A 20654-nucleotide genomic window follows, 5' to 3' on the forward strand; every position below is an offset into this window, starting at 1 on the left:
ATTCCAAAGACAAGATTCCACCGTAGGGGTGGTATATAGTTTCTAGTGTAACTCGAAATCTTCGATATGATTGCCGGTGGCACCCTAGTAGACTTCACATACCTGCGAGGTAAGAATAAGATATCCTTCGTATAACGAATGGACACACAATTTTCAAATTGATTGTCTTGACCACAGGTATCTTATCATCAAGGGCTCTCGATATACATCGATTTCACCAGCCGAAAGCTGAAAACTCAAAACTGTTTGCTTCGCTATTGCTTCCTCTTTACGCACCATATAACTCATGCACCATATGTAGGAAAGACACAGGGCCACACGAGGGTCGCACGACTCGGCAGATCGGAGAGAAACGCCGGGCTCACAGATGCGATTTCTTTGCGGCTGTCACTATTAAACAAAAGTTTCATTTTAACTATTACCCATATTATCCTTACGCCCAGCTCGTTCGCTTCAAATACAAACATAGTTGACTCTCCGGTACTTGATAAGCTACTTATATACCGCGTTTTCTTGGTTGCATCACATCTACCCATTCCATTTTGAGGTTGCCATAGCCTACATTGAAGCCCATCGAGCTTTGACAAATTTTACTCATATCACTATAAAACGTATACGTTACACTCCTACACAGTAATGCGACTGTTTGGATGGCATGAGGTCACCTCAGTGCTAAAAAAGTACATGAAGTTTATCGGCCCCGGGCTTATGGTTTCGGTGGCATACATGGATCCTGGAAATTATTCGACGGCTGTAGCAGCAGGAGCGGCCTACAAATACAATCTTTTATTCCTGATTTTTCTCCTGAATTGCTTGGCTATTTTCCTACAGATCCTTTCAGCTAAACTTGGCGCAGTGACGGGTCTTGACCTTGCTGCCAACTGTCGAGCAAATTTACCATTCAAGATCAATATTATTGTGTACATATTGGCGGAAATTGCCATCATAGCTACCGACTTGGCCGAAGTGGTTGGTACGGCCATCGCTTTGAATATCATTTTCGGTCTACCACTTTTCTTTGGCGTTATTGTCACGGTTGTTGATGTTCTCATTGTGTTGATGGCTTACCGACCTAAGGGCCCCCTACTTTTCATTCGCATCTTCGAGTCATTTGTTTCTGTCCTTGTTGGGGCAACCGTGGTATGCTTCGCAATCGAGCTTTACGCAGTGTCACACGACAGCGGTATCAACTTCTCTTTGAAGGAGGTGTTTTTGGGGTTCCTTCCAAACGAAAAAGTAGTCGACATGAAGGAGCGGGACGGTGGAAACGGATTGTTTCTTAGTTTGGCCATTCTTGGTGCAACAGTTATGCCTCACTCCTTATACTTGGGTTCTGGTCTTGTACAAGCCAGACTAAAGGATTTTGACATTAAGCATGGTTATTACATTCCCAATGAGCTGCACGAAGAGACCCCCGAGCAAGAACAGAGTGACTCGCTTAATGCTTCAGTACACAAGAATGATGAAGAGGAAGATGACGACTACAGACCATCAATCCATGCGATTGATGACACCATGTCTTACACAATAATGGAGTTGGTTGTATCGTTGTTCACCGTTGCGTTGTTCGTCAATGCAGCTATTCTCATAGTGGCAGGTTCCACGCTCAATCCTCAGAATAAGAGAGATGACCATGATGATGATTCAGACACTGACGATGACGATGACCATAAAAAATATCAGAACGCTGACTTGTTCACAATCTACCATCTCCTTTCTACCCATTTATCACCTACAGCAGGGTTTGTCTTCGCGCTTGCTTTGCTTTGCTCGGGCCAAAGTGCCGGAGTGGTTTGTACTTTGGCAGGTCAAATGGTGCTGGAAGGCTTCTTACTGTGGTCGTTACCTCCCGTTACTCGTCGGTTAATTACCAGAGGATTGGCAATCGTGCCATGTCTCGTTGTGGTCACAATGGCTGGACGTGAGGGATTATCAAACGTTCTCAACGTGAGTCAGGTTGTTCTTTCCGTATTGTTGCCAGCAGTAACTGCTCCTTTGATTATTTTCACTTGCTCGAAGGAAATCATGAGAGTTCCGATTTTCTTACGTGACGGTGAGGAAGACTCTGATATTCCTGTGGAAACAGATGAAATCTTCAATCTGACATCGAGAGCATCTACTTTGGTTGAGAGTCCTTATTCCACTACACAAAAAAACAAACGCTTCAAGAGTACCGAACCTGCAATCAAGCTACAAGATTTGCGAAATTCACATCCATGCGCTGGCTGGGATGACGACGACGAAATGCTGTCTGAAGAACACCAAAGACTTGTACAAGCAGCCGATAGAGCTGCCGCGGGACCAGATGTTCCAACTAATCCAATCGAGTATACCGCATCCAATGCTCGTCCAAGAAACAACTCAATGGATATTCACCGGGTTGTTGGATACAAAGATATGAGTAATGGGCCACTCATGTCATTTACTGCCATCCTCATTTGGGGGTTTGTCACATGCTTGAACCTTTACCTCATAGGTAATTTGGTGTTAGGTTATGACACTCCACTTTGAGATCGCACATATACTTTTAACCTTTTTGCGCGCGGTTCGCACATGCAATGTGGGGTAGAGATTCATAGATAATGCCTAAAGATACGTCATAAAATATTTTGTAGGATAAAAATAACGGCTTCAATGACAAAAAGAGATATTCATTTTGAATCACAGGGCTTAAAGTGCGCTGGAACCCTATATCTTCCTCGGGCAGATGACAAGAGGCCAGTCATAGTAATGGCTCATGGACTCGGATGTATCAAGGAGATGCGGCTAGATGCTTTCGCAGAGGCATTTAGTATTGCCGGTTACGCATGCCTACTTTTTGACTACAGATATTTTGGAGCTTCTGAGGGAGAGCCCAGACAACTCTTGGATATTGAGTCTGAGATTAATGACTGGAAAGCTGCAATTGCTTACGCTAGAAGCATTGAGGAAGTCGATAACGAGAAGATCATAATATGGGGCTCATCATTTTCTGGTGGCCATGTATTACGATTGGCCGCAATGGATGAAAAGATTCTGGCTGTCGTTGCTCAATGTCCATTCACTGACGGTATATCATCCAGCATGAAATTGAATTTGATGTCATCGATGAAGTTGGGAACGCTAGCTGCCTGGGACTTGGTAGGATCCAAGATAGGTAGAAATCCAGTCTATGTTAAGTCTGCAGGAAAACCATCTGAAGCTGCCTTAATGACTGGCCCAGACTGCGAAGATGGGTACTTCAAATTAATTCCAGACGGGGACGCAAAGGATAGGTTCCAAAACAAAGTTGCCGCAAGGTTCGTATTCCAGATTATGCGTAGCGCACCTGGGAAGAGCGTACCGAAAATTAAGTGCCCTGTGCTCTTCTGTATCTGCGACAATGATACCGTAGCGCCAGCAAACAAAACGTATGAATATGCCTCAAAGGCGCAGAAGGGTGTGATAAAACGGTACCCATTGGGTCATTTTGATATATACGTTGGCGAAGGCTTTACAACTGCGGTTCATGATCAGCTCCAGTTTTTGTACGAAAAAGTGCCAGTGAGTTCATCGACACCTCGCTGAATGGATCTGTAATTTATGTATGCTACTTATTTAGAACTAATTAATTATTGCTATTGCTGAACGTTTGGAACCTCGTTAGCTTTGAGTCAATTTTATCTCCAAATGCATTTCTACTTTTTTGCAATCGTTTTCATGTAACATGCAGGTCTTGTCGGTGGCAGCTACCTGTGAGATTTTCGACATCGACGGAACCTAAGGATGCCTACTGAAAAAAGTGTCGACAAGTTTATTGAGTATGCTTCCAAATTAATTGCAAGCAATCCTCTGGTAACATTATCCACCACATACTCCAATGAGTCGAAAAAGATCTTGAAAAAACGAGCTAAAAAGAATTCGAGTTCAGAAGACAAAGAACCCTTCGGACTGAAAAATACTGCTGTAATCACATTCAAATGCTTTGAACCAAGAAGCGGACAGTGCATCAAATACAAAACATATAAGGCTAAAGAGTTATCAAGGTTACTAGCTTTCGTAGGACCTCGTGGTGTGAGTGTAACCCGAAAGCGTTCAAGAGAATCCGACGATACAGACGACAATATCAAGCGTCACAAAGTAGAAATGCCCCAACAAGTACCAGGATTATCGAGCTTGATGAGTAATGTCCCATACAAGGAGGAAGAAGTTCAAGCACCCACAACGTCAGAGGCCGCAAAGGCATCGCCCACACCTGAAGCCAGTCAACAGGAAGCCCCCACTTCTAAAAGCAAGAACAAGAAGAAGAAAAAGAAGGGAAAGAAGTAGTGTAAACATATATTAAAATCGACTTAATACAACCGAACTCGGTCTGAGATCTGTAGCAAGTCAACGAGGCGGAAGGTGAAAAATTAGAGCCCCGAGAAGAACATGAACAAAACATTGATTGATAGCCAGAATAAAAAGGCGCCTCATATCAGTTACCTGAACATACTTTTGAGCTTGGACATGAATCCCTCCTTTTTCACTGACGAACTCTCCTGACTGCGAGTTGACCCGCCTCTAGGTGGAGTTGAAGGAAATGAACCGGGAACACGGAATTGGTCAACGGAATGATATTCCGAATCTAATACTTGGGAATCACCTGGAATTGGGAACTTTCCATGATCTTGAACTTTCGTAGCTGAGTTCTTGCTATTCGTAGTAGTATTCTGAAGCAACGCAGAATTATCTAACGAATTTGTAGGAGTATCCATACTTACTCCCATGTCGTCGTGCTCGACCAATGCTGGGGATTCCTGGCTCTGGACTTCCTCGTAGGATTCAGGTACCGTAGCAGATGAAGACACGGCAGCAAAAGAGGACTCTGTTGTTGAGGTTTGAGTAAGTCCCTCGGCACCATCAGTGCCAGATTTGGACAAAGGCGTCGTCTTACTTGAAGTTTGAGTGAGTTTCTCGGTATCATCAATACCAGATTTGGACACAGGGGTTGTCTTGCTTGAAGACGAAGTCACTGACTCTGTGTCCTCAACTAGCTCACTAGCATCGAGGTAGTTATTTTCAATTCCGTTTTCATCGCGCTCGATTTTGTAGTCTCCGCTCACTTCCCAATCGGCGTCATCAATAACGAACTTGAACACTAGTTTTTGTCGTTTGGGAACCTTCACAGTTGCCGTGAACTGACCAGAATCGAGTTTCAGTGCTTTCAAACTTCTCGACCAATCATCAAAGTTTCCGGTGACTTCCACAGTTTGCGGACCGCCCAGGGGCCTGTTGTTAGTGATTATTCCACTAGTTCTGGGTTGCACATTGGTCTCGGAATTTCCACACGTGTCCATTCTAGAGTGATAAACCCAACAGGGCTCGAAGAAAGTCGAAAACTGCCCTGCAAGGTATAAAGAAAAGTACTCCGAATCGAACACCGCAGCCATGAAATCCCTGAATGACCACCAATTTCCAAATCGAAGTGAAAGACAGCATCGCGCAAGTCCACACTCAAGCGATATACATACCATTTCAAATCAAAACTGTACACCATCAAAGCAAACAAAATGTTTTTCAAGTGAAGATTTTTTCAAGGTATTCGCGTGTGGTTAATGCCCCTTTGGCAGCCGATCTGATCTGCAGGCATCGCCTTATCGCCCAAAGCCCCACGCACTCCGCCAGAAACACACACAGGACAATGCGCCGCACTCGCCCGCACCCTTGGCGCATCACTTTTCAGATTTTCAGCCACTATGCAGGATACTATATACGTCACAGAGACTGCTAAAGTTCCCTGCAAGTGTCAGTGTACATCATCTAACATATAACTGAGATGAATGACCTAGCCGCGCTCGGTTGCATGAAATGTTTTTGATTTGCTGTAAGGTGGTTCATTACCCCGCTTCGCAACCAAATATAAATATAGGCTGTTGAAGCGGATACCTAAATAATATCAACTTGTTCAGAGTTTGAAACCTATACTGTTGCTTTAAAATTGAGATACGAATAAGTTCTCACATAATTGGGAAATAGATTGAATTTAATTCCCACGATAATGTCACGAAACCTTATCAGCCTAATATTAAGCTTATTACTTATTATCACGCCTACACTATGTTTTAACCACACTCAGCATTCGAATAAAGTCTGTTTTTTGCTATTATACTCGCGGCGATACCGCGAATCTGATGAGGTCCACCACCGTTACATAACCACCAATGATGGAACCATCAGAAGAGCACTTAATATTTACAAAGCAGACACACTGGAACCATTCGTCACTGTTGTTGACTATGATGTTGATGCATTAATCGATAGTATATCAGGACTTGACGAACGTGGTGAGAATAGGACATACGTTCCTGATATGGACTACTGTTCTTACTTGCGCATTATGAAGTCCAAAACTCACAAGAGTGCAAACTTGGAGGAAAGACGAGTGATTGAGCAGTATGACAAATATCACCGACGTTCTAACCAACTTGAAACAGTCGAAACCGAAGAAGGTAAAGAAAAACTTAGTCTGTCTTGTACAACGGATACGAATTGTACTAGGTATGGCGACTCGTGTAACAAACGTGAAGTTGAAGTTTGTTTAATGAATACCGAAACCTGTAAAAGACTTGAGGGGGGTGACGTATCTAGAGGAACGACTTGTGCTCGTATCTTTCTTATAGTCATTTGGTGTAAGGTGTTTGGAGTTTCATTTAATGTAGATACCTTTTTAGCAAAGGTTAATCAACAATTGATACTCAATATAATAGCACATCTTGGCTTCGATTTCAACAGGCTAGGTTGCTTCAGAGCTACATAATGGTATGCTCTGAGTCACATAATCTGACAACTTCGTAAATCACTTCGCGCTCCAATTTTGCAGCGCTGACATAAGCCGACTCTATATGCAATGACGGGGACTGCAAAAGTTGCCTAACAGTATCCAGTGATGCATCATCTAGCATATTAAGGGGAGATGAATGACCTAGCCGCGTTCACAATGCATGAAATAGAAATTAAATACGGTAAGGCTCACTACCCCGCTTTACAATCAAGTATAAATATAGGCTATTGGAAGCGTATACCTTAGGGGAAAGTATATTACTTGTGTCAGAGTTTGATACTTCTATTGTCTCTGGGAGTACACATAAGGACTACGTTCTCACATGATTTGGAAAACATATTGAATGCCATAATCCTTTATCAGCTTAAGATTAGCCTCTTTACTCACTATCATGTCTACACTATGTTTTAACCACACTCAGCATTCGAATAAAGTCTGTTTTTTGCTATTACAATCCCGGCTATACCGCGAATCTGATGAGGTCCACCACCATTACATAACCACCAATGATGGAACCATCAGAAGAGCACTTAACGTTTACAAAGCAGACACACTGGAACCATTTGTCACTGTTGTTGACTATGATGTTGATGTATTGGTCAATAGTATGTCAGGATTGAACGAACGTGGTGAGAATAGGACATACGTTCCTGATATGGACTACTGTTCGTACTTGCGCATTATGAGGTATAAAACTCACAAGAGTGCAAACTTGGAGGAAAGACGAGTGATTGAGCAGTATGACAAATACCATCGACATTCTAACGAACTTTGAAACAGCCAAAACTGAAATTTCTAGAGAACAGCAATCGTAGGTTTTTCAAACGGAGACGTATTTGTTAGATATGGCGAGTTGTGTAACAAATGTGAAGTTGAACTTTGGTCAATGAATGACGGAACAGTGAAGGACTGGAAGGAGGTGAAGTGTCTAGAGGGATGACTTGTGCTCTATGCATCTTTTGTATAGATACTACAAAAAAGCACAAGTCCTTTGGACTTTCATCCAATGTCGATAGCTTTCTATTTAGGGAATAATCAACAATTGAATCTCAAGAAATCATACATAGTAGCGCATCATGGTTTTCGGTATTCAGCAGGTAGCCCAGAGCTACATAATGGTATACTCCGAGTCACATAATTTGGAAAGCTTCGTATTTCCTTTGTGCTTCCACTTTTCCAGCTTGTCTGTGGGCACTACCTACACCATATGCAGGACTATCATGAACTACTGCTATATGCAGTGTTTGTGGCTGCTAAAACGCCTGCCAGTGTCGTGATACACCATCTACCATAACTAGAAAAAATAACCTAGCACCGCTCGAGTGCGTAAAAGGTATGTGTAATACAGTAATACTGCTCATTTCCACGCTTCACAACCACCTATAAATGTAGGCTGTTGGAAGGGGATACCCTAGTTGAAATAACACTAACTCGTGTCAGCATTTGATACTCATATCGTTCCTAAGAAGTACAAATACGAACTGCGTTCCACATTGAATTCTTGAATAAGTTGTAAAAACCTAGTATCTGATCAGATTATATCTTAAGTCACCATTACCTACGTTAACGCAAGCTGGAAAACTTAATCATTATATCACGTAATTGTGCCATGAAGGTGTCAAGTTCAGTCTTCTCTCTTTTTACCAAAAGACGGGGTTATCCGGTCTCACATAATTTGGAAAACGGATTGAATGTCATTCCTACGATATTGTCACGAAACTTTATCAGCTTAATATTGGTCTTATTACTCCTTACCTCGCCCACACTATGTTTGAGCCATAGTACACATTCGAATAAAGTCTGTTACTTGCTATTACACTCCCGGCTACACCGTGAGTCTGATATCATCCACCACCATTATATAACCACCAACGATGGAACCATCAGAAAAGCACTTAATATCTACACAGCAAACACGCTGGAACCATTAGTCACTGTTGTTGGCAATGATGTTGATGTATTGGTCAATAGTATGTCAGGACTTAACGAACTTGGTGACGACATGACATACGTATCTGAATTTGACTACTGTTCTTACTTGTGCATTATGAAGTCTAAAACTCACACGAGTGCAAACTTGGAGGAAAGACGAGTGATTGAGCAGTATGACAAATATCACCGACATTCTAACCAACTTGAAACTGTCGAAGACGAGTTACCTAGAGAAAAACGATCGCAGGCATGTCCTCCTTCTATAAAATGTAAAGTGAGACATGATTGTGTTAAATATGGCGATTTGTGTAACACATGTGAAGTTGAAGTTTGGTCAATGAATACCGGAACTTGTAAAGGAGAAGATGAACATGAAACATATAGAGGAGCTACCGGTCCTTTAGGTATCTTTCATGAGTTTCGTGCAAGTAGGGGTACGTTTCTTGAGACCGTTCACTTCATGTCGATAGCTTTCTATAAAAAAGGAGTCAGCAATTGATCCTCAAGAAGTCATACATGGTAGCACATCATGGTTGTCGCTATTCAACAAGCTAGGTAGCCCAAAACTACGTAATGCTATACTCCGAGTCATCCAATCTGCTGTTAAACTAGATTACTGGGGAACCTACAAAAGGAGATGCCACCGGCGGTAATGACAACGGTTTGAACAAATATATCGCTAGCTAAGAAATATATACGATTGAAGAACGAGTTACTGGAATAATTGGCAGCCATTCCAGGTTAATCTCAGCTGCCACCAACAACAACACTCACGTGAGAACAGTCTGACCTACACAGAGTCTCCAGACCCATAGAGACCCAGCGGAATTCTTTTACCAATATACCACACCTGTATATTGGCCCGGAAAATCTAGTTCCCTACATCTGCACAGCTGCCTACTTCCTTCGCGCTTCCACTTTTCCAGCTGTCTGTAGGCACACGCCCAGCTCTCTCACCCACACGCAGGAGCGAAAAATCGCTACGTAGACACTCGTGTCATAAGCGCGTTCAACTTCGCTCACCTGTTCTGCTAACAAGTTCCTAGTAATTTTTCGCTTGCAAAAATGTCAAAGAAAGGACAAGCGAAGCCAGTGCCACAAAGCGATGGTATCTGTGCGGAACTCGACGTAGATCCAGTTCCTGAACTCAAGTTCGCCAAAGGTTATTCCAGAGAGTTCTTGGTGACTGCTCCTTCACCAATTGCTACCAAGGCAAAGAAGTTGTCGTCCAAAGAGATCTTGGCACTCGGGGCTCTTTTGTTAATCACCACCTTTGTTCGTTGTAAAGATCTCGCACTGCCAAATTCAGTTGTGTTTGATGAAGTTCATTTTGGTGGTTTCTCCAGAAAGTACGTTCTTGGTCTGTACTTCATGGATGTACATCCACCTCTTGCAAAGATGCTTCTCGCTGCTGTGTCGTCCATGGCAGGTTATGATGGGGAATTTTTATTCAAAACCATTGGTGATACTTTCGAAGGTAATACTCCATACTACTACATGCGGTTGTTCCCAGCTATCTTGGGTGTCTTCACTGTATTGTTGTGTTACTTGACACTTCGCCACTCCGGTTGTAGGCCATTGGTGTGTCTTGCTACCGCTTCAGTGTTGGCAATTGAGAACGCAAACGTCACTATTTCCCGGTATATTCTTCTCGACTCCCCACTTATGTTCTTCATCGCCGCTAGCATCTACGCTTTGAAGAAATTTGAGACTCAGCTGCCATTCTCCATTGGCTGGTTCAAGAGCTTGATCGCTTGCGGTATAGCCCTTGGATTGGCTGTGAGTTCAAAGTGGGTAGGATTATTCACTATTGCCTGGGTTGGAATTAGCTGTGTGTTCCAGCTTTGGTTTGTCATTGGTGATTTGACTGTAAGTGCAAAAAAAGTATTCTGGCACATTACACTCCGTGGAGCCATCTTATTAGGTGTCCCTGCTGTATTGTACTACACGTTTTTCGTTGTTCACTTTCAGGTTTTAACTAACGATGGTGATGGCTCTGCTTTCATGTCTAGCGCGTTCCGCTCGACTTTGAACGGCAACACTATACCTCGTGACATCCCGGCACCAGTTGGTTTGGGTTCCATTGTGTCAATTCGTCACTTGAACACACAAGGTGGATACCTTCACTCTCACGCCCACTTCTACCCAACGGGAAGTAAACAGCAACAAATCACATTATATCCTCACTTGGACTCCAACAACGACTGGATAATCGAACCATATAATGACACTATTCCTGATCATTTTGTGCCTCTCACTAACGGTATGAAAATCAGATTGAAACATGCTAATACAGGCAGAAGATTACACTCTCATGACGAGAAGGCTCCAGTCAGTGAAAGAGACTGGCAAAAGGAAGCTTCTTGTTATGGATACGAGGGATTTGGAGGTGATGCCAACGATGATTTCACCGTTGAAATTGTGCCTCACAAGTCTGCTCCCGGCAAAGCTCAAGAAGATGTGCGTGCGATCGAAACAGTTTTCAGATTGAGACATGCCATGACTGGACAATATCTCTTCTCTAGTGAAGTGAAACTCCCAGAATGGGGGTTTGAACAACAAGAAGTTACCACTGCTTCGCAAGGTGCTCGTCCCTTGACCCATTGGTATATCGAGACAAACATTAATCCTCGTCTTGTGGATCCAGAGATCATTAACTACCCAGTATTGTCTTACTGGGACAAATTTGTTGAGTCTCACAAAGTGATGTGGAAGATCAACCAAGGACTCACTGAAGTTCACGCATGGCAATCCAACCCTTCTCTGTGGCCATTGTTGCTCAGAGGCATCAATTACTGGGTCAAAGATAACAAGCAAGTTTACCTTTTAGGTAATGCCGTAACATGGTGGGTTTCCACCTTGGCTTTGGTTGTATTTGGTGTACATGCCGTTGTCTCCCTTGTTAGGTGGCAAGTTGGAGCCAGAGTTGCAACAAACAAGAACGTGTTCAATTACAACTCACAGGTATTCTTATACTCCATCGGCTGGTTCCTCCATTACTTCCCATTCTTCATCATGGGACGTCAATTATTCTTGCACCATTACCTTCCAGCGTATTACTTTGCCATATTGGCATTGGGACAGTTTTTGGACATTTTCGTGAATTACATTATTGCATTCAACAAGACCACTCGTAAAATTGGATATCTTGTTGTGGCTATATTTGTGTCAATTAGCGTTTTGTTCTACGTTCACTACTCCTCATTGATTTATGGCTCTCCATGGACTAGAGCTGCCTGTGAATCGTCTAAGGCGTTGAGCTCATGGGACTACGAATGTTACAGATTCCACGACTCATTGGCAGACTACTCTTCAGCCGCGGAAAAATCACTTACATCGCTGAACGTTGCAAAACCAATGGACAACCTTGAAGTAAAAGAAGCAAAGGAGACAGTACACATCATTAAGTCAAGGGCACAATCAGAGGCTCACGAGTCTGAGACTAGCAAGAAGAACGAGCCAGTTCAAGCAGAGCAAGAAGAAGGCGTTGCTCCCCCACAAGCCGTCGACATTGATGAGACCAAGAAGGAGGATGATGCTCAAGCTGCTCCACAGGTAGCAGAAGTCGATCAAATTGTAGAGAGTGAACCTGTCCAAAACAACTAAGTTGTTATTCCGCGAGCTGAAATGAAGGTGGGAAAAGCTGATCAGAAGCAAAGACCATCAATAGGATAAATATATGATCCAGGTACAAGTATCTTCTACATCTACGCACCCGCTATGAAACCGAATATTGAAGCGCGCTCTCAATCTTTAATCGAAACTTATAGCTATGAGGTAAGTTAAAACAGTTTGTATTGAATACTTTAAAGGCCAGTAACTAACTCAGTCCACAAATAAAGGCATGTCTTTTCGGTAGGTAACCTTCTAATTCTCAACAATGGCTCCTATATTAACAAAGACATGGACGGCACCCTCCTTAACACGGAAGATCTTTACACTGAGTGTGCATCAGAGATCCTTGCTGAGTACGGAAAAGGTCCATTGACCTGGGATGTCAAGATCAAATTGCAAGGACGACCCGGTCCAGAGGCAAATCGCTTGGTTATAGAGCATTATGAGTTGCCCATTTCACTCGAAGATTACATAGAAAAGTCACTTAAGATTCAGGCTACCAAGTGGCCAAGAGCCAGATTTCTTCCAGGGGCATTAGAGCTATTGCAATATTTGAAAGAGAAAGATATTCCCATAGCTTTGGGGACCAGCTCTAACAAAATCAATTACCATCGCAAGGTGAGTCATTTGTCGCCTGGGTTTGAGATATTCGGAGAACATGTGGTTTTGGGTGACGATACGAGGATACCTCCTGGTAAAGGTAAACCACACCCTCATATCTGGTACACATGTCTCGGTAGTCTCAATACTGAAAGGCAAGAAAAGGGTCTTCCACCAATCGCTCCAGAAGAGTGCCTCATATTCGAAGACGGGCTCCCAGGTGTGCAATCAGCAATTGCATCAGGGGCAACTGTTATTTGGATCCCAGACAAGAAAGCCATTGAGGTAATGGATGGTAAACACCACGATATCATCCGTAACTATGGAGAAGTGTTGCTTAGTCTCGAGCACTTTGACAAAGAAAAATACGGCTTATAAGAACAATGTTCATATATGGACACGCTTAGACATCTATATACTAAATATGGACACTTTTAGAGATCTATACACAAAAAGTACACAATCAATCCACATATCAAGTAGTATATCTCTCATTGAACTCTACGGCACTCTTCATTATCACATCCCTGCACCAAATGCCAATTTCCCCACAATACCGAGGTGAGCTCAGGTATTCTTTGGCATGATTTCCTTCTCGTATCCGAGCCCCAGAGTGTCTCAACTTGATGCAGATATCTTGGATTCCGAGTTAGTATCACTATTGAAACAGCAACTCAGCTCTATATCTCATCTTCATCGCGGGTGGTGGACCTATGAACTGCAACCAGAACTTTGGAGTTTGTTGCTCAATTTGGTGGTCTTCCGACTAACTGTGTGGAAAAAGGGGACTTCTTATGGTTTGGGTTTGCAAAACTTGCAACTTTCTAATTTCAAAAATGGGAAAATTATAGGGTATTCCAAGAGAACAGCTCTTTTAGCAGTCATCATTGGCGATTACTTATTCACAAAGTTTCAGTCCTATTTGTATTCAGTGGATGAAGCTGACGTTGCCGATGCTGAAAAGTCTTCATTTGCATTATTCGGAACTGTCAAAAGACTCATTTTGACAAACAGAACGAAGATCTTGACGTCCGTCAGTTCGTCTTTGCGTGTTCTCAATCTTGTCAATTTCACCTTGTTCTTGATCAGTGGTCGGTATTCGACTTTGATACACCGTGTGTTGGGTATTTCACTTACTCCTGTTGTGAGTGATCTTTTAAAGTTCAACGGAAGTAATGTTAATTTCGAGTTTCAAAATCGTCAATTGGTGTGGAATACCATGACCGAATTCTTGGTGTTCATCTTGCCTCTCTTACAGTTGAAGAAGTTACGGCGCATGTCATCCAAGATGCTACTTCCATACAGAAAGAAGGCAAAAAAGAGTCAAGATGAAGAGACCTTCTCCTCTGCTTACAGTAACCTTCCAATATCACAGTGTGCCATCTGTCACAATAATAGTGAAAAGAGAGCAAGATCACTCGGAAAGACCCCATCCTCACTTTCGAGTTTCCCCATCACGAACCCTCATGTTACCAACTGTGGACATATTTACTGCTACATTTGCATTGCTACCAAGTTCAATGCGATCGAAAATAATGATGGAGACGAAGAAGGGTGTCTTAGATGCGGTCTCAAGTTGACTTGGTTCGAAGAATACGGATCCAAGGCTGGTGATGTTGATGAAGATGCGATTATGGTTATGTACGAAGAAGAGGAACCAGACATGTCAGAAAAGTTGAGCGCTATTAACGAAAGCTCACCAGAAGCTTCTGATGATTCCAGCGAAGATGAAGACCTGTCTCAATGCAGTGAAGGAGAAGACTTCGGAGCTGACGAGGCGTTCGAACTCTAGGCGACAAATTAATTTATATAATGTACAATGCTATTCTAATTGATAAGCTTCACTAACAATTGCGCACCTTTGTTGTCTCTATCTTCCACCAACTGCTTTCTCACCTTCTTCAAGCTTGCCTTGAGGTCCTTAAACTTACTGTCCTTCAGTTGTTGCAAGACTTCATAACTCGATACAAGAACAAACGAGCCTTGACCACGAGACCAATCAACAAGAGCGTCATTAGCCAACACATGTTCAACAATTCTTGTAGCAAGTTCAGGACCCACGCCCGATATCTTGACACAATCCTTGTTAGTGGTCAATTTCTTCTTTTCATTGTCCCATTTGAACTCATTGCCTTGAATCAATGCCTTCAAGGATCTTGAGATGAAAGGCACCTTATTGATCAAGTGGTAGTCTTCCAAAATATCACCCTCGACACAGGCTGCAAATATAGCATCTATGAGCTTGGGACGCAAATTTGTGTTGATTTCATCGTTCTCTGAGGTTGTAAGAATAATTTCTGTCATAGTTTGTGCGGCCATGTTGGAGGATAATATGGAATCAAAACTTCCCGAGTCAACGGTGGCAAGAATTGTAGAATATAACAATGGCAACGCCTTCTCAGAAAGCTCCATCCTTCTTTGTTCTTGTGGCTTTTTCGAAGTCTTTTCATATGCAAGAGCTTCATACTTTTTTAAATCTTTTTGAACGAGCGGTGAAAAATATCTTCCATCAAGGCCCTTCAACAAGTAGAGAAAAGGACGTCTGGCAAATTTGTCACCCAACAAAGAAGCTATGTCTTCCTCGTTAATGAGTTCAGCCGTGAACGCTTTATGCAAAAGAACCGTATCGTCGACAGACATGAAGAGTGTGATGAGAACTATGTTACCATATTCATTTTTCACCAATTCCTTTCCATGAGCCTTCAACGACTTGATTATAACTTTCCTCTCTTTTGCATTTGCAAGAGCAATTAATGATGCAGCAACCTCACAACCTTCTTGGGTGTGAACCAATTCAGCAAATTGTTCCGCAAGCAAGTCAATGAAAGTTCTGATATCCGAGTCGTATTTTTCCACATCAGACACTAACACGCTAATGTAATCCTTCATTGCGGCGTGCAAGATTTGAAAACCAGTAGATCCTTTGTCTACGGCTGCGGTGATTGTTCCGATCAAGTTTGTCATGATTAACTGTCTTTTTTCGGCCAGCTCATTCACCACGTCGAGTATAGTCTTACCCTTTCCTGAGTCCCTGAACACAGCGTATTCAGAGCCCCAGAACTCTCTGATCATTTGTTGTTTCTGCTCGTTGGTAGAGTACAAGACGTACAAATCTTCCACAACGTAGGCTCCTTCTTTGTGTCTCATGAGTTTACGAAGCTTTCCGTGCAATTCATTGACAATGAGAGCGCGAGATTCTTTGCTGCCGTAGTGGAGAAGTTTGACCAACAAGTACTTACCGTATGACGAAGTTGCCAATTGATAGTAGTTTCCTTCAAGAGACTTCACAATGACGTCTCTCCTTTCCTTGGAAGCATACTTGACCAAGGTCTGAACCACTCTTGAAGCGTCGTGCTTCATAACCAAGTCGAGAACTATATCTTGAGCCAAGTTCCAAATTTCATTGGTCAACTTTTCACGAACTTCTTTGGGAGGTGCTGGTTTCTTAACTCTCAATTTTTCCCACAAGCTTTTGATCTGTTGGACCTCGGCACCAGACTTTCTTTGCATTTTACGCTCTGCAAGCAATTTACGCTGTTCTGCGTGTTGTTCCTTTGATGACTTCTTATTAGGGTCGACCTCGCTGCTTTCTTCATCTTCGTCATTGTCGCCATTTTGCCTGTCTTCCTCGTCCAGATCATCATTGCTATTATCAGCCTTATCCTCAGAATCATCCTGGTCATCAGAATTGTCTAATTCATCGGACTCTTCTTCACTTTCGACATCATCAGGATCGTCTTCGGAGCTGCTTTCTTCCAGTACACTCGATTCCTCCTCACTTTCTGGCTCCACGGGCTTTTCAGCAGTTTTAGCCTTCTTGCTTTTGCCGTTGGAGTGACTCTCGGACGCCCTTTTTGCCGTTTGTGCCTTGGACCCCATTACAACTGTTGTAGCGATCTAGCGGTTTGGTGCGCGATGAGGTAGATGGCCCGAAATTTTCAGGCTACGGCGATGACATAATAGTGCGGAGGGCACAGAAAGAGTTCCTGCAGGTAACAGCAGCTTACAAAACCACTGGACTAAAGCCCGAGTTTATAATCACATACCTTTAACGATGTTTTCATTAAAAGCAATCAGAACATCCAGACCAGTATTTAGGAACACAAATGTCTGGGCTTCTCCCGTGAAATTCACTCCTATGCGGTTCTATTCAGCAGCACATTCAGGATCTGTCAAAGAATTGACCGAGCTTGCGGGTTTCTTCGACTTTATCAAAAAAGAAAATGTGTCTGTTGTTGACTTCTACGCTACTTGGTGCGGTCCATGTAAGGCATTGGAGCCTATTTACAACATGTTTGCGGAGAGAATTCCTGAAGTACAATTCGGAAGAGTAGACGTAGACGAAGCCCAGGACATTGCTACTGAGTATGCGATTTCGGCTATGCCCACATGTTTGATTTTCAAAGATGGCGAGAATGTCGGGAAGATCGTGGGCGCAGATCCACATAAGCTTCTTGAAATGATCCAAGAACATGCCAATGTTGATTTGAAGTCGATAAGGTAGATGAAATCATTCAACGAAAACCTCAAGCCTCACTGGATGCAAAACCTAGGATTGCTTGAGTCGATAAAGTGAATGATATATGTATATAGAACTGGAATTAAAGCAGAACAAGCTCAAAAATCCAATTCGTAGAACTCTTTGCTCCCACTTGCTCAACAGTTTCAGCTCTATTGCAGCCTTGATATATATGCACCCATACACCAGTCCGTCTCACAAACCAAAGGTGGCGATCGCGAGTAGTCGACTACTAGTACTTCACTCGATCAATTTATCATGGTATGTATTATTTTTCACAGACGCTAACTGCACCAGATTACTAACCCAGGGTCAAGGTCCATCCGGCATGCCTGGAGGCGAAGGCTTCGGTAAAAAGAAAGACGACAAGAAGAAGGAGAAACCTAAATATGAACCACCTGTCGAGTCCAAATTCGGAAAGAAAAGAAGAAAGGGTCCGGACACAGCGGTGAAACTTCCAAGCGTTTACCCCAATACTCGCTGTAAGTTGAAGTTGTTGAAACTTGAACGAATCAAGGATCATTTATTGTTGGAAGAAGAGTATGTTACCAACCAAGAAGCGTTCCAACCCACAGAGGCGAAACAAGTTGAAGAAAGAGAGAAGGTGGACGATCTTCGTGGCTATCCAATGTCTATCGGTACTTTGGAGGAGATTATAGATGACGATCATGCCATTGTGTCCAGCACTGCAGGTTCGGAGTACTATGTGAGCATCATGTCATTTGTGGATAAAGGCTTGTTAGAGCCCAGTTGTTCAGTGTTATTACACCACAAGACGGTGTCGATTGTAGGTGTCCTTCAAGACGATGCTGATCCTATGGTATCTGTCATGAAACTCGACAAGTCTCCGACCGAGTCATACGCCGACATTGGTGGACTCGAAGCACAAATCCAAGAGATCAAGGAATCGGTCGAGTTGCCGTTGACGCATCCCGAATTATATGAAGAAATGGGAATTAAACCACCAAAGGGTGTGATTCTTTACGGTGCTCCCGGTACCGGTAAGACGTTATTGGCGAAGGCTGTAGCGAACCAAACGAGTGCCACATTCTTGCGTATTGTGGGATCAGAATTGATTCAGAAATACTTGGGTGACGGTCCAAGGTTATGTCGACAAATTTTCCAAATCGCAGCAGAACATGCTCCCTCTATCGTGTTTATCGACGAGATTGATGCCATCGGTAGTAAACGTTATGAATCGTCTTCAGGTGGTGAACGTGAAATTCAAAGAACCATGTTGGAACTTTTGAATCAATTGGATGGTTTCGACGACCGTGGAGATATCAAGGTAATCATGGCAACCAATAAGATCGAATCATTGGATCCCGCCTTGATTCGTCCTGGAAGAATCGACAGAAAAATCTTATTCGAGAATCCTGATTCAAATACCAAAAGAAAGATCTTGACGATCCACACATCAAAAATGAGCTTGGCTGATGATGTAAACCTTGAAGAGTTGGTCACTTCGAAGGATGATTTATCAGGCGCTGATATCAAGGCAATGTGCACAGAGGCCGGATTGTTGGCTTTGAGAGAAAGAAGAATGCAAGTCAAAGCCGATGACTTTAAAGCTGCGAAGGAAAGAGTATTGAAGAACAAGGTGGAGGAGAACCTTGAAGGGTTGTATTTGTAGAGAGTATAGCGATACTTCCAAATTAAACATTATCATTTACTAACTAATCGCGTCTGGATTCCAAAATACGAAGGATGTACAAGAACACATTTACGATATCCAAGTATAACGTGATGGTGGCGATGATCTCATCGTCCAAGTGAGCTGTCTTCATGATCTGTTGAGTATCGATGACGATGTATAAGCTGAAAACTGCCACTCCGAAGATGCCGTAGATCATTTCCATACCCTTCGACTGAGATGGGAAGAACATGAACATAAACCCCCAACCGATCAAGAGCCATACGCCCATAGAGGCAAAACCTTGCCAACTAATGAAATCGTATTTGGTCTGGAACGCAAAGAGAGTTAATCCAATAAACACAATCATCGTCAAGAAGAGCGCCTGGATGAGCACATCTGTCTCGACCAACGAGCAGACAACACCCAAAGTGTAAGCCTCAAGTAACGTGAAGCCAGATAACAAAACAAGATTAATTGGGTATGACCTAGCCTTGAAATGCGTGGCAATTAAAAACCCAATTGAACCGACCATGGAAATGAAGAACAACCACATATTGCTGAGACACCATTGGGTGATTTTTTCATTGGAACGAATAATCAAGCCAACGATCACAGTGGCGATAATTTGAAGTGTCAATAAAGAGTAGACTTTTCTGATGAACATTTGACGAACTGGTAATTCGCAAGATGCAACATCTACCGAGTACTTGAAGTCATCAGGAACGTTGTCGCCCTCCGTTCTGGGCACAGATTCTTGCTCATACACGGGAGGAGCGCCTGTGGGCTCGGATCCGGAAACTGGTTGGTAAGACATGCTGAAGGTAACGGAGTGTCATGCCAAATTTATGGGGTGCTACTGGTGTACTGGTGTACACAAACACGTACCACTTTCCCTAAGCAAAAAACTGATAGAGTATAAGGGTAAGCAGAGGCCTGGATACGGAGGTGTCAGGAATAAACAAAGCGGAGCCTTTCTAGGATCGTCTTTAGGATCGTCTTTGAAAGGGTTTTCTCTTCAACTATTTTCGGAAATGAGGCGGTTGTCAGTTGCCTCGTGGTCCGGTTCTAGCTCTTCTGGATCCGGCGGAAGCACCAGCGCATGGGCAGGTTTCATCCGAAGCACCATGGTGTCCTTGAAATTGACTTTCATACGGCATAGTGGACACAATCCCACTCCGTGTCTTGCAGTTTGACCGCGGGCAGTGGAACTCGAAACACTCTGTTGTAAGCATTCAAGACAAAAAACGTGACCACAGGGGGTAGCTGTTGCGGTGGTGATTGTATCAAAGCATATAGGGCACTCTAGGTTGTGCAACGCTTTTGTTTTTGATTCTTGTTGAGGATTATTTAGGAGGTCTTGGGTTTCACGCTGGAAGTCGACAACTTCAACGTCGCCGGAATCTTCATCGGACGAGTCTAGGGTTATCACGTACTCCGGAGTGGGCGAAGGCATGAATTTAACAGCCAGCGGAGAGAAAAAAACCAGCGAAAGGCGTGTTTTTTGTGGATGCAAAATGAAGTGAAGGCAACAGAATCAAAAAGACTGCAGACGACGAGTGCGATGAATCTGG

General features: G+C 43.1%; 14 protein-coding genes across 14 annotated transcripts; 10 read left to right on the forward strand and 4 right to left on the reverse strand. All coding sequences in view use genetic code 12, as the record gives it.

The window, feature by feature from the left end:
- Nucleotides 1–636: 636 nt before the first annotated feature.
- Nucleotides 637–2511, forward strand: PGUG_05090 (divalent metal ion transporter; the record flags this gene model as incomplete). Its single annotated transcript, XM_001483085.1, has 1 exon — nucleotides 637–2511. The coding sequence occupies one exon, from the start codon at nucleotides 637–639 to the stop codon at nucleotides 2509–2511; it is 1875 nt and encodes a 624-aa protein (XP_001483135.2).
- A 123-nt stretch (nucleotides 2512–2634) lies between these two features.
- PGUG_05091 (alpha/beta hydrolase) lies at nucleotides 2635–3546 on the forward strand (the record flags this gene model as incomplete). The annotated part of the gene is made up of 1 exon (XM_001483086.1): nucleotides 2635–3546. One exon carries the CDS (start codon nucleotides 2635–2637, stop codon nucleotides 3544–3546), a length of 912 nt encoding a protein of 303 aa, XP_001483136.2.
- A 198-nt stretch (nucleotides 3547–3744) lies between these two features.
- Nucleotides 3745–4287, forward strand: PGUG_05092 (signal recognition particle subunit; the record flags this gene model as incomplete). Its single annotated transcript, XM_001483087.1, has 1 exon — nucleotides 3745–4287. The coding sequence occupies one exon, from the start codon at nucleotides 3745–3747 to the stop codon at nucleotides 4285–4287; it is 543 nt and encodes a 180-aa protein (XP_001483137.2).
- Nucleotides 4288–4439: 152 nt separating this feature from the next.
- On the reverse strand, nucleotides 4440–5474 carry PGUG_05093 (uncharacterized protein; the record flags this gene model as incomplete). Its single annotated transcript, XM_001483088.1, has 1 exon — nucleotides 4440–5474. One exon carries the CDS (start codon nucleotides 5472–5474, stop codon nucleotides 4440–4442), a length of 1035 nt encoding a protein of 344 aa, XP_001483138.2.
- A 524-nt stretch (nucleotides 5475–5998) lies between these two features.
- PGUG_05094 (uncharacterized protein) lies at nucleotides 5999–6757 on the forward strand (the record flags this gene model as incomplete). The annotated part of the gene is made up of 1 exon (XM_001483089.1): nucleotides 5999–6757. The coding sequence occupies one exon, from the start codon at nucleotides 5999–6001 to the stop codon at nucleotides 6755–6757; it is 759 nt and encodes a 252-aa protein (XP_001483139.2).
- Nucleotides 6758–8390: 1633 nt separating this feature from the next.
- On the forward strand, nucleotides 8391–9212 carry PGUG_05095 (uncharacterized protein; the record flags this gene model as incomplete). The annotated part of the gene is made up of 1 exon (XM_001483090.1): nucleotides 8391–9212. The coding sequence occupies one exon, from the start codon at nucleotides 8391–8393 to the stop codon at nucleotides 9210–9212; it is 822 nt and encodes a 273-aa protein (XP_001483140.2).
- Nucleotides 9213–9778: 566 nt separating this feature from the next.
- PMT1 (dolichyl-phosphate-mannose-protein mannosyltransferase) lies at nucleotides 9779–12319 on the forward strand (the record flags this gene model as incomplete). The annotated part of the gene is made up of 1 exon (XM_001483091.1): nucleotides 9779–12319. The coding sequence occupies one exon, from the start codon at nucleotides 9779–9781 to the stop codon at nucleotides 12317–12319; it is 2541 nt and encodes an 846-aa protein (XP_001483141.2).
- A 297-nt stretch (nucleotides 12320–12616) lies between these two features.
- Nucleotides 12617–13306, forward strand: PGUG_05097 (uncharacterized protein; the record flags this gene model as incomplete). The annotated part of the gene is made up of 1 exon (XM_001483092.1): nucleotides 12617–13306. The coding sequence occupies one exon, from the start codon at nucleotides 12617–12619 to the stop codon at nucleotides 13304–13306; it is 690 nt and encodes a 229-aa protein (XP_001483142.1).
- A 205-nt stretch (nucleotides 13307–13511) lies between these two features.
- Nucleotides 13512–14720, forward strand: PEX2 (ubiquitin-protein ligase peroxin 2; the record flags this gene model as incomplete). The annotated part of the gene is made up of 1 exon (XM_001483093.1): nucleotides 13512–14720. One exon carries the CDS (start codon nucleotides 13512–13514, stop codon nucleotides 14718–14720), a length of 1209 nt encoding a protein of 402 aa, XP_001483143.2.
- A 35-nt stretch (nucleotides 14721–14755) lies between these two features.
- Nucleotides 14756–16807, reverse strand: PGUG_05099 (uncharacterized protein; the record flags this gene model as incomplete). The annotated part of the gene is made up of 1 exon (XM_001483094.1): nucleotides 14756–16807. One exon carries the CDS (start codon nucleotides 16805–16807, stop codon nucleotides 14756–14758), a length of 2052 nt encoding a protein of 683 aa, XP_001483144.2.
- Nucleotides 16808–16982: 175 nt separating this feature from the next.
- PGUG_05100 (thioredoxin family protein) lies at nucleotides 16983–17432 on the forward strand (the record flags this gene model as incomplete). The annotated part of the gene is made up of 1 exon (XM_001483095.1): nucleotides 16983–17432. The coding sequence occupies one exon, from the start codon at nucleotides 16983–16985 to the stop codon at nucleotides 17430–17432; it is 450 nt and encodes a 149-aa protein (XP_001483145.1).
- Nucleotides 17433–17511: 79 nt separating this feature from the next.
- RPT2 (proteasome regulatory particle base subunit) lies at nucleotides 17512–19080 on the forward strand (the record flags this gene model as incomplete). Its single annotated transcript, XM_001483096.1, has 1 exon — nucleotides 17512–19080. One exon carries the CDS (start codon nucleotides 17512–17514, stop codon nucleotides 19078–19080), a length of 1569 nt encoding a protein of 522 aa, XP_001483146.2.
- A 43-nt stretch (nucleotides 19081–19123) lies between these two features.
- On the reverse strand, nucleotides 19124–19897 carry PGUG_05102 (uncharacterized protein; the record flags this gene model as incomplete). The annotated part of the gene is made up of 1 exon (XM_001483097.1): nucleotides 19124–19897. The coding sequence occupies one exon, from the start codon at nucleotides 19895–19897 to the stop codon at nucleotides 19124–19126; it is 774 nt and encodes a 257-aa protein (XP_001483147.1).
- A 201-nt stretch (nucleotides 19898–20098) lies between these two features.
- PGUG_05103 (SUMO-targeted ubiquitin ligase complex subunit) lies at nucleotides 20099–20536 on the reverse strand (the record flags this gene model as incomplete). The annotated part of the gene is made up of 1 exon (XM_001483098.1): nucleotides 20099–20536. One exon carries the CDS (start codon nucleotides 20534–20536, stop codon nucleotides 20099–20101), a length of 438 nt encoding a protein of 145 aa, XP_001483148.2.
- Nucleotides 20537–20654: the final 118 nt, after the last annotated feature.

Source organism: Meyerozyma guilliermondii, genomic scaffold, assembly GCF_000149425.1.
Source record: "Meyerozyma guilliermondii ATCC 6260 scaffold_6 genomic scaffold, whole genome shotgun sequence".
NCBI lineage: Eukaryota > Fungi > Ascomycota > Pichiomycetes > Serinales > Debaryomycetaceae > Meyerozyma > Meyerozyma guilliermondii.